We start from the raw sequence: 16,546 nt of genomic DNA on the forward strand, positions 1-16,546 counted from the left end.
ATGGGTGTGTAAAAATGTTATCAGTCTGTTGTGGGAGAGCTTTACACCCACTTTTTTGCTGGTGACTATACATGCTAAGAGGCAAGCATGGAACCAAGCCTTTAAAAATGTTTAATAAGCAGATTAGGCAGAGTTGTCAGAGAAATCTGAGCAGCAGTGCTGCTGTTAATGCTGGAAGTCATGATGTATTGCTAAAAAAATCAGATGTTAATTGGAGAATTAAGATCCCCATTTACGATATGCTGAAAAGCCTGGGGGTTCTGCTTTAATGTAAAGCTGTGTGTTTCAAGTGAAACCATGTCTGCCTTGAAACGACACGTGGAAATTTACTTATATATGGTTTATAAATATCTGTACATTTATGGATTTCTCTAATTTCTAGGTGGGTGACACTGCAGTGCAGTTCCCCTTCCTTGCTGAGGAGTATGCTGGCCTGTTAGAAATGTTGAAAGTGGATGATGCTTCAGTCATCCCCTGGTGTGAGAGCACTCGCTCTACTCAGACCGAATCATCCTGCCCTGAGCTGCCCTTTTCTCACTGTGATTACCAGCAGGTTAGCCCAACTGAATTAGAGTTATAAAATCTCCAAAGCTATTGAAATGACCTCGGTAACCTCAAAGAAAAGATGATTTTAAGTGGATCATCTAAGTGGAGTAAGAGTGATTTTCTTGCTTTTAATGAAGTAAAATCATACTGCTCGGAGTGACTCACTAACACCAATTTTCAATTGTTACTTCATGGATACAGTTTTTGTGTCATTACTTTGCTGTATCATAAGGCACACAATGCAGTGTCATATACTTAACAGGCTGCACAATGTTTATTGAGAAAAAGAGCTGTGCACTAAAAGGAGTAAAACAAAGATACTACAATACTATGATTGATATTATAATATTGATTAATATTATATACTATTAAGATCAAAGAGAGAAAATCACAAATGAAGATGGGAAATAACCTGATATATTACCTGATACTGTTTCTCTTTCAGTGACTACAGAATTAGTCTCTGCTGCCAGGAAAGCAGGAGCACCTTAGCTGAGAACTTGCGATGATGCGAAGAGGAAACAGTTCAGCTCATTTTCACTGTCACTTGGTGAAATACCCATGCAACTGACACAGGTGAGCTGTTTTTTAAAATGCCGTGTTCTGGGAAATGTAAAGGAACTTTGCCTATGGAATAAGAGCTACAAGAAGTACAGCAAAACCCATGAACTAGGAGGGAGAACTGAACAGGAAAAATAAGCTCTGGAAGGAATTCTTGAAAATTATGTGAACAGTTCTATCAAATACTGAAGAGTCATATCTAAGATTTTAGTGATGGTACAAAATGATCCAATCAAGAGGTGGAAAATATTTTTGAAACAATGATGAAACATGGAATATCTAGAATTATTTGTGTAGTTGGACCCAACAAGAGTTATTGCATTTTAAGCAACATTAAATTAGAATTTTGTACACAATAGGAAAACTCATTAAAAAATCAACTGTACAAAAGATTGTGAAACAGATATTCAACCAAGATCAAAAATTTGTGACTGAAAATGATGGGACAACTAGACAGTTTCCATTTGCATCAGTTCTTTGCTTGCCACACTAGCTGACTAGAGACTAGCTCTCACAGACTTTAAGTTCAGTTCAGCATTGCAAACTGTATCTGTCTTTAAAATAACAACACAAACCCCCAAATCCTTCCTTTTAAAAATTCAGCATATTAAACTCTATAAAGTTTGATTTAGATGTGTTTCAGCATGTGTCCTTATTTTGTTCAGTGAACAGTCACCAACAGATGCTGTTTCCAGTTTCCAAAGGTGACGAATTTTATTTGTGCTGTGACATGAGAGGCTAGGTACCTAAACTAAATATTTATGTAATATAGTTTCCTCACAGAGCTTCAGAAAACATTTCTCTTTTTAATTATAGAAGCAACTGAACCATAACAAATATAAGTTTTGTGCTCTAGCAAGAATGCTGTAAGTACTGTTAATGTCTTGATTTGTTCCTGGTGTGAGATACAAGACTCCAATTCAGGAATTCTGCTACTCCTTTATAATAACTATTGTTTTTCAATAAATTAATTTATTTGATTCTGTTTTATGACTGTGTTAATGAGTATTTTCCTTCATATTAGTGAAATGGACAACTGAATGTCAGTTATTTATTATATATAATTTTCCAGATACTTTATCAACAACAGTTAAGTGCTTGTTGTGACTGGAATGCAATCTCAGGGGTTTTGGTTCTGTTACCTCCATGGAGCTTTCACTTTTTAATGGCCACAGAGACTAATCTTGAGTTAAGAGCCAAACATTTTTTCCTCTGCAATAGTGCAATCATGTTTAGATTTGTGGCTCTTAATGTCAAAAGGAAATTATAGTTCATGCATGCCTTTCCAGGCAGAATAGCTCATGTAGAGGACATTAGAATGACTTAAAGGAAGCCTGGAATAAATTCATCATAATTATAAAGAAAAACAAATTATTTAACCTGTGTAGTTATCCTATATTAAAGAAATGAATAATTAACTGTGAAATCTGGGGGCCCATGTTTATGCTGGCCTGTGAAATAATAGTAGGAAAAAGTAGCTTTGTTACAGATTTCTCCTATGAGTACGTGGGGAACATCTGCATCTCAGTTATCTGCACTGGCATGTGCACAGGTTTATTTCTGCTTACATATGGTATGTAGTACTCATCCTCCTGACTCTGTCACCCAATGAGGCAGCAGAAACAATACTCTGTCACTTACATGACACCACAGACATCATAGAAGCTGTGAGGCAAAACCCAAGTGTATATGTCTGAAAACTACTGCCCTATCTTTTGTTAAAAATCCTGAATAAAAAAATATATTAGTGAACCAATTAGCACACAATTTTTGACTCAAAAAAACCTAAATTAGGTTCTTCACACAGAGGGTGGTTGGACACTGGAACAGGCTCCCTACGGAAGTGGTCACAGCACTAGCCTGATGAGCTCAAGCAGTGTTTGGACAAAACTCTCAGGCACAGGGTGTGACTCTTGGGGTGTCCTGTGCAGGACCAGGAGCTGGACTTGGATGATCCTTCCAATTCAGCATACACTATGATTCTAATAATTTGTTCACAGTGAATAGTTTGCCTAGTAACAGTTGTAGTCCTGCACTTGTGTTGTCATAATCACAATTCAAATAAGGTGTTTCCATTATGATTAGCTTAAGCTTTAGTTTTAAGTGCCGGATGGTGTTTTGTGTCTTGTGTGAATAGTCACATCTTGGGCTTTATGTTATGATACACTTGAAGAAGTGTACTAGAAAGGCAGACAGAAAGTAAAAATTAAGATACTACTGTAACGATATTGTGGTACACAGGTTCAATATTTATAATTGGAAGACCTTGAAAGTTTTCACTTTCTCTTTCTTTGTTTCCTTTCCCCCCTCCTTTTATTCTGGCAGCTTCTTCAGGCTACTACATCATCACCTCACATAATATTTATGAGAAAAATACATTTCACCTGCTGGCATAAAGGATATCCATTTGGAGAATGGTCGATCCAACTGAGTTTTGCAGTGATTGCCAAATTCTTTTATCACTAATTGATAAGCATTTTAAGTAATGTAAATATTTCCCCATAGAAGAATATTATTTTTATTGTCTCTAAAGACAAAAGAATTAGTTACTTCTCCAGAACCTGCCAAAAACTTTGACCTTTGGTAGCCAGTATCTGATTAACACTTGTAATGCATCCTAGCAGAAATTTCATGTTGTTCCTAGTGTTCGTGCTGTCTACCTTCATCCTTCCCCCACCTACAATTAGTTGCCTCAGCAGCCAAGGAAAAAATACTCTTTATCTCTTTAGAAAAAATACAAGTCTGCTGTATCACTGAAATTTCACTTTTTTGAAAATGAAAATGTGAAAATAATGCCAAGTTTGGGTTTTTTTTTGAGGTAGACAAATCTCTTAACAATTATTTGCCTTACTCAAGTTTCAGAGTAGTGCTATGGCTACTAAAATTTCTCCCAGACAACTGCCTGTTGCTTTAGAAACAGAGGTATTAAATATCACAGAACTGAACTTCACAGAAAAGATTGTCATGGTAGGGAGAGGGGATGAAATTTTTCTGATTTTATGTTTATTGGAAAATTATACAGTGGATTGCTGGATATTAATAAGAAGGAAGGATTTCCCTGTCTTTGTTCCAGGGAGTTATTTAAGCCCTCAGATATTAACTCATTCAGAATAAAACAGGAACATGGAATATCTAGAATCTTACTTTAAAAGATTTTGAAAAAACTTGAAGAGCTGATTTTCTCCAAGTATTTGCTACAAGCATTGAGTTTTGAGACTGACATATGGTTAACATAAATTATTAACAAAATTAGAATTACCTTCCTATTGATTCCTTTTCATTGGCTAAAAACTGATGGTATTTCAGTCGCAAGAATGCAAGCTGAAGAAGGCACCAGAAACATCTCCATTTATACATAAAAGTGTGAGAGATGGATATATCCTTATATACATTATAGCCATATAGTACATGTAAATAGTTACACAATGACATAACCTATTACAAGACTGAGAAAACCAGGAAATTCTATTTTGAGGATGCTATTTAATGTGCTCTTTTAATTAAACCAACATTATTTAGAAACATCATGTTATTTCCCCCCAAAATGACCAAAGGGGAAAAAACCCCACCTTCAAAAAACTATTTCTTCTGGGTTTGTGCCTCCCCACAGCTTCCAGTGAATTTATCAGAGAGTACATTAGAAAAAGATTAGAAGAGCAATAAAAACTCCAAGGAGACAGGAACATGAAAACACAAGCAAACAATTTTTCCCCCAAATATAAGTCACAAGATCCATAGCTCCTCCTTAGTGTTAATAATCCCGCCCACCCCCCATCAAGTAATGAAAAGAGAAATTAAAAGCTTTGAGCTTTGCCAGGAAGGATGCTTCTCACAGTGATGGTTTCTTGTTCTTGGGTGAGAAGTGTAGATTTCCAGACTTTGTCACAGCCATGATTCCAGACTACACTTAGACATGAGCTCAGTAGCTGCAGAACAGAAGTTTTTTACAAAAGGAAAAACTTCACTGTCTAAATTTTATTGTAACGCTGTATCCCTGTGTAAATTCTTGCATACAGGCTATATATAGAGTACAGAACATGTACGTAATGACAGACATGTAGTTAACATTTTTACTCTATTTTATGGGCTCAGGATAAACAGTAATTGAAGAAAATGCAGTATATTATTGAACTCCAGGGTGATCATGGCAAGCATATAACTACATGATCTTAGATATAATTACTCTCACTTAAACTCTGCTAATCTGCAATAAAATCTTCTTTTAAATTCTGTGCAGAATTGGGTCTACTAATTTTATTATTTCCAAGTCACATTTGGGACCTAAACTGGTATAGCTTTCACATTGACTCAGTTTCAATGACCACAGGGTGTTGATTTATGACATGTGATAGGAGATGCAATCTTTCTAATTTTACACCATTTGGAATAACATGTTTGCAAGGCTGATATTTGGTTGAAAAGTCTGACATGCTGTAAGAAAGAGCAGTGCCGGGAAGAAGGGATAGTATCTGCTCCATTTCATTCCTACTGGTGTTATCTTATTCTGTGCTTCCAAGAAAAAAAATAGCGTGGTAGTATATTCTGCTATGAAAAAAACAAGCAACCACCTGGGAGTTCCCTTCATGTTACTGAACACCGAATGTTCACAACAGTTGTTATTATTAGAGACAGCAAACATTGTTTGTTTCACATAGATTATTACTTTGAGTGTGTGCATACAAACTTACCTATGCATCTTCTTCTAATATTTAATTTAGGTGGTTAAAATTTATGAAATTAAAGTGTTAAAATTCTCATAACGGTGTCAATTTATGTTCAGCTCAGAATCCTGCTGTGATACCTCAGAAGAACTGTCACACTGGTGCTGCTGTACTGCCTCTGCATCACACCAAGAAACCTGTTCTTTTTGTGAAATTGCTAAGGGCATATTATGGATCTTCACAGTGCTGCTGCCTTGATAAACTAGGCCTGCAGGAGCAAGAAGCCCTTACTGTGTAAAGGCAAAATGCACTAAGAAAAGTATCTGTCATAGTGACAATCACAAACATGCACAGGCATGGGGAGATTTCAAGTGAGATTTTAAGAAGAACATAACAAGAACTGGGCCACAGAAGGTCTACATTAAGCAGCAGGTCATATCAGCTGGGAGAACTGGACCAAAAATTTGAAAGGCTGATTCTAGATCGGGTGAAAAAGAAGTAGACATACTACATGCATGTCATAAGACAACTAGATGGCTAACAAAACATAAACTAGAGCTGGACGGGAATGACAATTTTCTTGTGAAAACTTTTTGTTAATCTTCAAAGGTTGTGTTGGAACCTTTAAATTCACAAATCAGTGCAGGATTGTTTTGGCAGAAGTAAAAACTGTTCTTTTCTGCATTTTTTCTATGGAAAGCACAGTTGCCGGTGATAAAAATCTTCAGGCTTGTGGAAGACAGTCGGCATAATGAGATGTAATATAGATTGAAAATGAGCAAATAACAGCGGGGAACACAAAGTTAATTGCTATGGGGTTGACTGGCATCTTGAACCTTGGGACTGGCAGTCCTGGAGCAGGGAGCCCTGTTCTTCCACACCCACACAAAATACTCAAGTCTTCTGAATTCCACCTGTAAATATCAGCCACGGAGGATGTTTATTCTTTTGCTTTTCCCAGAAGTTCATCTAAGAAACAATTCTGTGAACTTTACTTCCTGTTATGACAGAAACTATGATGTTATTTCCATTTTTTAAATTATTCAATGCAATTAAGCATAACTGCTGATTAAACCCTCACATCAGCTAAAATGCTGAAGCTATATTTATTATGTGTTTTGCACATGTGTATGTATAATATTCTATGTGTACTGCACATATGAATAACTGTCCTCAATGGATAATTTAAGAAGAAGCTGTATTTACATCTACATTAGGCCTTTACCATCCTGCTCAGAAAGTTTCCGGAAGAATCTTTTACCTTTACTACTTTTTAACTTTGCTTCCAAAGCAAATTGTCTAATGTAGCCAGGCATGGTGCATGTATCTCTGCCACTGCATAGTATCTCTTGAACTAAGTGGAAAATGCCAACAATTTAAGAGACGTTTTAAGCCATTTCCTTAGAACAGATGCATGGGTAAAGAAGATAGGAGATAACACTCTCTGGTGTCTGAACAATTGCAGCACATATTTTACTCATATTAGACATCAACAAATCTGTGTGTTAGAGAAATATTATTGCCCTAGCATGGAGAAGCTTCGGATGAAGTTTTCATCTTCATAAACAACAAGGTGTCTAACTATGAGCTCCAAATCTATAAGAAAAAAGGTATGATCAGTTCCACAGATCTTGGAAAGTCTTCCATGATGTCATAATGTGCGAAAACTGTACAAAATGTTTGAGGCACTGATGTTATAATGGACTATTTATAATCTTTTTTCTTTCTTTTCTCTATAATGCCCTTGCTTTACATGCATGCGGCAAATAAAAAAGGCATCTAATCTCATACTAATCTTCAAAGCCTTATGGAAAGTACCCTGGATGTTCTACGATCCAGACTTTAGACCATGTGAATTGAGATTTACAACCATATGAAATACATTCACAAATAGTGCTGGAACTGACTTGTGCACTAAGCAGGAGAAAGTGATAGCACAGTAGGATAAAAGACATTTGCTCAGTGCGTTTTAATGAAACCTAATTTTTTAAACTAATCCAAAATCAGGACTTTTCTTCATAATTGGGGTCTATTTCAAGAAATATCTCTCAGTCTAAATAATTTGGAGAAGAGATCTTTGCGAGGTTTGAATTAAATGTGAATGAACAATGTCAAAAAATGTCTTTATTTTATCATTCTCAGAAAAAAATATTTTCAGTCAGTAGTAAGCTTGAGAGGTAAAAATCACTTGAAGTTAGTAGTAACTGAAACCAGGAAATTATAGAGGAAATGCTTAAGCTGTCATAACTGTGGAGTTCATCTTCAGAACCTCTATATTAAACATTCGTACACTACTTGCTGTAGAGGTCTTATGGGTCATGACTGCTCTTGCAGTTTCCAATCTGTCAGAAGAACAGGTTTTCCACTGCTGGAAGTAATGATAAAATCTCATAGTGCCACACTTTTTCATGATGTCCTTGAACAGCATAAAGCTACGGATTATGGGTATGGCTTCTCTAGAGACACTTTCCACGTATTTTGTTATGGTAGCCACACAGTCTGTTTACAAAAATAATTGTGATTTCATCATGTTTATCAGTTTGGGTCCTTCAGAAGCCTTCTGCAGTTACATGCCCCTCACACATTTCACTGTGTCAATGATCCAGTGTTTACTCTTTTTTAAGATACCCTGTTGTCCTCCCCACATGACCATTGCATCGTACCAGCAGAGGCTCTCTGCCATATACTTGTTTCAGAGTGCTGTCGCTGGTAGAAGTCTGGCGGCTTTCTGGCTTGACAGACTTTTTTTCTGAAGGCCAAGCATCCTCCCTGATGGACTTAAGTGTCCTTGTAAGGTATGATCTGCATGAATGCTCATGAAAGATGAGCTATTCCGTGGCAACCTTTGGCTTTACCCTATGGAAAAAGCATGGTAGCTATCCTTCAAGGAAATGGTATTTTAAAGCCTTGCATTCACGCTGGGTTAAACTCACTCACACGATGGCTCAAGTACAACACCCGGTGAAGCCATGTCGTACCTTCCATCTCTTCTCCCCGATACTACAGTCGGCTGGAAAAAACCTTCTGGCGCAGAGCCGTTTAATTCTCCCTCTGCTGAGGTATCTCTCATTGCAGCACATCACACCTAACTCCTGCGGGACAGCCGTGCCCAGGCAGGCACGGCGCCGGCCGGCCTTCCCGGTGACTCGTGGAGGAGCTGAGGCAGCCCCACGCTCGGGCCGTGCGAGGTGAACACCGGCCCCGGCCCCGGCCCCGGCCCCGGCCCCGGCCCCGGCCCCGGCCCCGGCCCCGCCGCCCCGGGCGCGCCCCCGAGCCGAGCCCCGCGCCGGGCGGCAGCCGCCTCTCCGCGGAGCGCCGGCAAGCGGCGCTGGGCGGCGCGTTTGGAGTGCGGAGGGAGCGGGCTGCGGATCACCTGCAGCGGCGGGGGGGCCGGGAGCTCCGCCTCCCCTCCTCCCCCGGTTAATCGCATCCCCCTCCCCGCGGCAGACACAGGCAGCCGGGCAGCGCTGTCAACCTGCTGCAGGCGCACGGGCACCCGCACCCCGCTCGCAGCCAGGGCCGGGCTGGGGCCGCCGGCTCCGCCGCCCTCGCACTTGCCCCAGCCCGGTGCGGCGCTGCCGTGAACCTCCTGCCGCCGCCGCCACCCCGCCGCGGGGAGCGACCGCCGCCCGCCCGGGCACTGGGAGCAGCGCCCGGCAGAAGGAGAGACAGGGGGAGCCATGGCCGAGGGGGGCGAGGGCGAGGACGAGATCCAGTTCCTGCGAACTGTAAGCGCCGCGCTTGCCTCCCTCACCTCCGCGCCGTGGCGGGGCAGGCGCCGGGGCCGGGCGGGCCGGGGGCTGCGGGGGGCGACGCCCGGACCGGCAGGGTGGGAGCCGGGCGGGGGCGGGGGCGCGGTGCCCTCGCCGCCCCGGGCTGCGCTCAGAGCGGGCTCCGGAGCCCCGGCCCCGTCCCTCTCCACCTGGCAGCGAGTGGCCCCGTGCCCGGGCGGGGGGGCGATAGCCGGCCGCCCGCTCTGCTGGCCGTGCCGGGATGAGCGGGAGGGGCAGGCGGCCGTGCTTGCCCCGGTGGGGGTACCCCGGGCAGGGTGAGGGACGGGCAGCCGGGCGGGGGCGAGCGGCGCCTCCCCAGCAGCACCTCTCCGCGCTGCCTTCCCGGCCGCCGATGTGTTCGCGTACTGCAGATACTCACCGAGCAGCCGTCCCCAGCGCGAAAGCTGCAATCACACTCCCTTTGCAAAAATAGGCTTGGGGGAAAAAAAGCACCTTTCTCACCCTGTCCCCTCCCCACGGAGGTTCTCACTAACTTGCAGGCGTTCTCCTCACCGGGCACAGACTAAAACGGCTTTTTCTGGCGTGCGCATCCTTTCGTTACTTCGGTCCAGAGCATGTTAAGGCGCTAGAGCATTTCTTCCTTCCGTTTAATTAATACATCGGGACTGCTGCATCTAATGCTTTGCTGGAATATGTTTCTTCAAGCAGTGCTTTTATTTATCTTCTCGGCCATCTCCCAAGTGCCGTTTATATGCACAATCCTAGCAAGTTTTGCAGATAGGCATCTTCAAATGGTGGTGTATACAAACCGTGTTACAGTTTGAGGAAAAATTGCTGAGACATTTGTTAAGTACCGCTAAAAACACTGGGACTGTAGGATAAAGCTTAACTTCCTTTTTATTTAGTACAGTCTGATTTAGAAAATGTTCACGTTCAATGTCTTGTAAGGAAATGCATCTAAAGAGAAGTGGAAAGAAAGCCACATAGTGTATGTGAAACATATTCATATGCTGTTTGCAGCATTGTGAATCCTGGATCTCAGTTATCTTCCATTTCTATCAGAAACTATACAATAGCAGATGTACACCTTAATATTCAGTTTTTTTGTTTGAGGATTCTTGGAAAATCTGCTTTTACAGGAAATACAGCTGTTACGCAACATTGGCATGAAGATTGGCAACTTTTTTTCCTGTCAGCATTATGTGACTTGTATTGTAGTGTTGCCTAACACCTACAGACAAAACAGAAAAATACTTCTGTGAAAGATAATTTGTCATCTCAATTTATGAGAGTTTTTTTATTAGTACTTGTCACTGGTAAAGATTTTAGGAAGACTTGTACAATGGCAGCCTTACTGCAGGCTTGAGTGTTAAGCTTAGTTCATGTTATCTGAATGCTTAATAGGGAAGGAGAAGCATTGAGCATGCTAATATAGCTCAGCACATATACAGTAATGTTAAACTCCAGCACCTGACAGCAGCAGCATGTTATGTAAAACAGCACTCCTGATAATGTGTGTCAGGCTTAATACAGATTTGGCAAACCCAGTCTTAGATAATACTTAAAAATGTTTAGAGTGTTGTACAGTGGTAAAATGACCTTGAATGTGGTAAACTGAGGCTTGGGGGAAGCTTATTGTGTAGTTTAATCAAAAAGGCCTGAGAAACGTGTTTCATGTGAAGTTTTGAGTCTATAATCTGTAGTGGTATGCTAGCAGTGCTTTTTACTCTTCCTTCCACTTTGTTCAAGTTATGAGCATTACTTGGAAAAGTCAGTTGCTTTCAGACATATTTTTTGATGTAGTCTTCCATCTGTCTATTCTTCGAAAGCTTGGATTAGTGGTCTCTAAAGCTATTAGATGTGCGTAACTTTCTGAATGCTATTGGTAGAAAGCACTGGAAATTTGATATTACCCTGGTAATTACTGCAGTTTTTCTTTTTGGTTATTCATTTTAAAAATACTAATTAGGGACAGATGGAGTCATAAATGTTTTGTAGATAAACTAGAACTTTTTAAAGAACACTGTATGCAAGCAAAAAGCATTCTGTGCTTTGAATACTTTCAGGATGACATCTATAGGCCTACTACATGTAAACAGTGCTCTTCATATTTTCTTCTTTTGGTAGGACCTGATAAACTTCCTTAAATCTTTAGAGTTTACCCTGGAATGTAAACACTATGTATTTTTAACGTTTAAATATGCACATGAGATTTTACTCAATTAAAAATGCCCTTTATTTGCATTAAGCTACTAAACTGAACTTGTATTTTTGCCACGTGTTGATTGGAAATTTCGATTTTCCTTCTCCTCTTCACACATTCTTATGTCTAATGGTTTCTCTTCTTTACTTGCAGCTTTTTTTTGGTGGGTTCTTTTGTTTTGTTTTGGTAAGTGGTGTTAAGCACTACCTCCTGCAAATTCTCCTGCTAGGATGGATTTCTGTTTCTTTGGGAATAATTTGAGTTTGATACGTCACTTCTGAGAGGTGAACGCAACTTATTAATGCCCTGTACTTCTGGAAGCGTCAGAGCTTACGTTGTTTGAGACAACTTTGGACAGGCTGGAGCTCAGCTCTGTGCTGTTCAATTCTGCTCAAGGAACTCTTCTCTAGTCCTGTGAATTACATGCTTCTCTGGGATCTCCCTCATTAGTTTGCTGAATGCTCTAGGTGGAGATGACCTTGTATTATGTGTGGCCTTTTTTGGGCTTGGACATACATCCTCCTGACTTATCCCATGGAATGCACACATACTGTGCAGGAGAAGTGAAGGGGAACAAGTATCCTGCCATGTGTTTATTAGCTGTGTGTTCAGGGAGGACCTCTACCCTGTAGAGGAATTTGGGTTTTTTTTTAAATACTAGGAAGACCAAAGGTATGTGCAAAATGGACTTTCACTGTTTAGTCTTTACAGTCAAGAATCTAAAATATTTATAGCTGATACGGAAATCACCTTTGATTTTTGTTTTTATTTTATGTTTTTCAGGATGTGTAATTTGACCAGAGTGAAAATAATTCCAAGTTCCAGGAGAAGACAGAAATACTTTCCCCTAAATGCATAGGCTCCTTCCTTAATATGTACATGCAAGGACTGTTTTTTGAGGCACAGAATCCCCATAAGGGAAGGCCTTTGCAAGAAGTGGGGTGGCAAGCTGGTGAGAGGATTAAAACTAATTGCAGGGTTTCAAAAAATACTGCCTATATTTGTCCCTTACATTTGTTAAAGGTGTCCTGACTTTCAGGAGCAATATGTACCTAAAAGAGATGAGAAATGTGTAATTTAGCTGTTTGATCTTGTGATGTTCCTGATGCCAGTGTGTATGGTTTTCTGGGGTTGTGGAGTTTCTTAAATTAGAGGCAGGCCTGCTTTTAGCTGTTTGTGGTAGGAGACACCAACAGGACACACTGAAGTAGAGCTGACAGGGTTATGGTCTTTTTCACTGTCTTCTGAGACAGTGAAGACTACCATGCCTGTCAGGAATCAGAAGCATAATCAGCATGAGCAGCACATGTTCCCCAGGACTGATGGAGTTGTCATCTCTTTTTATCTTTTTTTTTTTTTTTTTTTTTTTTTTTAAGGTTGGAATGCTGATGTTCCATGTTGCACTCTCCTCTAATGCCTTTTTTTTTTTTCATTTTCTAATTAGCTTGCAGTAAAACAGGACATTTTGCTTGTGTGAGTGTATTGTGTGCTGCCTTATTTTCCTCATGGATTTAATAGTTCTGAGTGTGACTGCCAGTGGAAAGTGTAAGTGTGCTTTGCAACAGTGGAAGAGTAGTTTGAAATAAATTTAAGCATTACTTAGAATTCATGTTTGACATGCAAAATATTTTGTTCACTCAGTGCTGGGTTTTTATACATGAGATAATAAAAGAATGAAGTTTATGGCAGAGAAGTTTAAAATGAAGAATGCTCTGTGTTTACTTTTCAAGGACAGCAGTTCTGTGATTTCAGAGTCTTCTATTCCAGATATTCCTCATTACAGCAGCATTTAAACAATGAGTGCCACTTTAAATCTGACTAAAAGTCATATGCTTACGTGCCATCCTACACGAAGATTCTGTGGAATTAGAGGACACAAAAGGAACCAGAAGAAACAAGATCTGAAGATTATTGTAAGATAAATAACTAAACAGTAGAAGAATTATGTGAATCTCTCAGTGAAACAGAATAGAAAAAAAAAGCTGGTTTTTTTTTCTTTAAATTCCTTAATGCTTTTCATGCAGTGCTTATCTTTACAGATATCAAAATATGCGAGATTCTGGTAGCTGCAGTCATCAAACATATGATTGCCAGAATGCACTGAAGAAAATACTCAAAAGCAATCTTGGCTACTAGAAGCAATTTTACAATGAAAGAATGCCAAAACTCACTTGGGATATCCTTTGTTTATTTTAAAAAGTGTTTCTTGTACTTGTCAGTATGTGACTTTTGAAGATACACCAGGGGCTGGCACAAGAGACCACTGTTTAGGAGCTCATGTGAGGGGTGGTGTGGCTGAGATTGCAGCATTTGTACCTTCCTCTCCAAGGCACTGCACTGCAGTACAGATACTGAATATGATCTCAAAATCTATTTTGGAATTGAGCTGGATGGTTTGTTTGTAGCGAAGGGGTTTTAGCTAGGACATGTAGTCCATTTCTTCTTTGGGAATTACCTGTGAACATTTTATATATGAATTTTTTGATCCTAAAATTGGTTGCCAAACATTTTATACCACCTTTAAGATTTTATTACTGGATGAAATCACTTGTCTGGTGCGTGTACTGTCTTGTCCTGTGTTCTGCATCTGAAGTTGTCTGTATTGGATGTGTGAGAAGGCAGGTGAGGAAACTCTGTAGCAAACAGTTGGTCCACCAGGGAAGTTCCTTGACAGCCCTGTGAGCTGGCTGACTGATGTTTTGGGAGACAGAGCTACATTTCCTTTCAGAGTCCGAAGATGTTTTGATGCATCCTGCTTTTTGGAATTGTGAAGACCTGAGGAAAATCCGTTGTAGGCACTTAAAATAAGGACAGACTGTAAAGATAGAATACCACTTAATTTCTGACCCAAGATTTAGAATGGTCTTCAGAACTATGTCTGACTTTCACTTCTCTATGTACGTGCTATATTATTACAGGCATATTTTTAAAGGCGGTTTTATCTCTTACATGGCTGTGTGGAAAGTGCACAGGATGATTCTAATTCAAGAAAATAAACTGGTCTTTCTTTAGCAGGGATATGGATTTGTTGAAGTATTTCTCTGAATTGGGGGAATACTGATGGTGGACTGACCCCAGGAAGTATGGATATTAAACTGGAAAGACAAATCCTTTTTCCTCTGGTTTTTGGTTCATATTGAAAATCTGCATTAGTTTTGGTTTTGTTTTCTGAATTACACCTAGGCTTTTGTTTAAATTTCCTGGTCTGACTCAAATGAAGCTTTGTGTGGATGACAGAAGGAAAGTCAAGAAGTGTATATATATTCCTATACTTCCTAATAAAACTTCAGTGACATAAATTTGTTTCCTTTGGTGTCATGATACTAGTACATAAATAAACTTCGAACTGTAAAATTGACCACATTTTTTCAGGGTGCATGAAAGAATTTTAACTTCTTACTGTGTTTGTTTGGCACAGTTATACCATGGAATTTCTCCCTATACCAAAGTAAGGATAGCCTAGCATCATTTTTCGTCTCCAGTCTGTATTCTGCTAAAGACCTATACTATGTTTCGCAGGTGTATGGCACTTAAGCTGTGTCTGGCTGTGTTGTCTGTACCACTCTGGAAATGGGGGGGCCTCTGAGGCTGCCTGATGCATCTCACTAACTGAGAAAAGGCATAAAGGAACTAGTTTTGGTAACAGTTTAAGCCTTTTATAGGCAACCACAGCAATATGGAGCTTACTTCAGTATTCTGTGACCATCAGAGGCACAGCTGTGGTATTTCTTTGTTCTCTTTGGAAGAAATAGAGCAGCTTAAGGGCACTGCCTGCACCGTCATGAGAGGTCACCCCAGTTTCCTAACAACGACTAGCAGGAACTCCCATGTGGTTTTACTGCCGTGTAGTTTTATGCTATATTCCCTGGTTATTAAGTGTGAGATTCATTAACTAATTATATATTCACTTATTAAAGAACCTTTTTTTTTTTAATTTATTTTTTTAGCATAATAACCATGGTGCAACTTATGAGGTGAAGGGCTTAAACTCTTCAAATATGTTGCCTCTTCTCAAGCCCAGTGATGTTACTCAGCTACCATAGTTGGAACAAATGTTTTTGAGGCATGTGATTTAGTAGAAGCTTTTCTTAGGTTCTCAGAATTGTTTAATAAAAAAAACCTGGTATCTTGATGCCTCCTGTTAGGAAAGGGAAAGATATGATAGATAAGGTGTCATAACATGAGCTGTGTTAATTTACATGACAGCTGCAATTTCTATAATGCTATAATAGTCAGATTGATAGTAATATTGATGTGTTTATAAGAGCATTCACACTAGCAACTACATTAAATTTTAAATAAAAAGATGATGTCATTCCTTCTGTGTTGTGGCATACTTTAATGTTTACCATAGTCAGGAATGACTTCCTTATAATTGTCATGTGCTCGAAGAAAAGTGTAAGTCTATTAGGTTTCCTAGTAATTCAGTAGACTTTCCAGAGGGACTTCAGCAAAAATCTACAAGGTATCATTCCATAAGATGCATGGATCAGTTAATTTTTAACATGGATGACATTTTGGTGCAGGACAAGGTTTTTGTCACTGAGATGGAGTGATAAGATCATTGTGTTTTGCGAGACAGCTTCCCAGAGGATTTGAGTAATAATGCTGCATAACACCAGACTTGTATTACCTGGTTGTCTTTTACTTGACTGTGGGAAATAATATCTGAAGGATAGTAGCTGGCAGAACCAAATGCCAAACACTGGCATGTCCTATCTGTCTACCTCAGTGAAAACCTCTCTGGAATTCTACTGTGAAAACTGAGTGCACTGAATTTGAACTATATCTCTGCTTAAATCCTTCTTTCAAAGGAATGATGAAAGGAAGCAACACAAAAT

General features: G+C 40.0%; 1 protein-coding gene across 5 annotated transcripts in view; it reads left to right on the forward strand.

The window, feature by feature from the left end:
• Positions 1-9,217: 9,217 nt before the first annotated feature.
• RYR2 (ryanodine receptor 2) overlaps positions 9,218-16,546 on the forward strand; it is a 392,986-nt gene continuing 385,657 nt past the window's right edge. For all 5 annotated transcript variants that reach the window (XM_069010345.1, XM_069010346.1, XM_069010347.1 and 2 more), the window contains exon 1: positions 9,218-9,496. In XM_069010345.1, coding sequence (XP_068866446.1) covers positions 9,449-9,496 — 48 coding nt within the window. In that variant the 5' untranslated portion in view covers positions 9,218-9,448. The remainder of the gene's footprint in view (positions 9,497-16,546) is intronic.

This window comes from Aphelocoma coerulescens, chromosome 3, assembly GCF_041296385.1.
Source record: "Aphelocoma coerulescens isolate FSJ_1873_10779 chromosome 3, UR_Acoe_1.0, whole genome shotgun sequence".
NCBI lineage: Eukaryota > Metazoa > Chordata > Aves > Passeriformes > Corvidae > Aphelocoma > Aphelocoma coerulescens.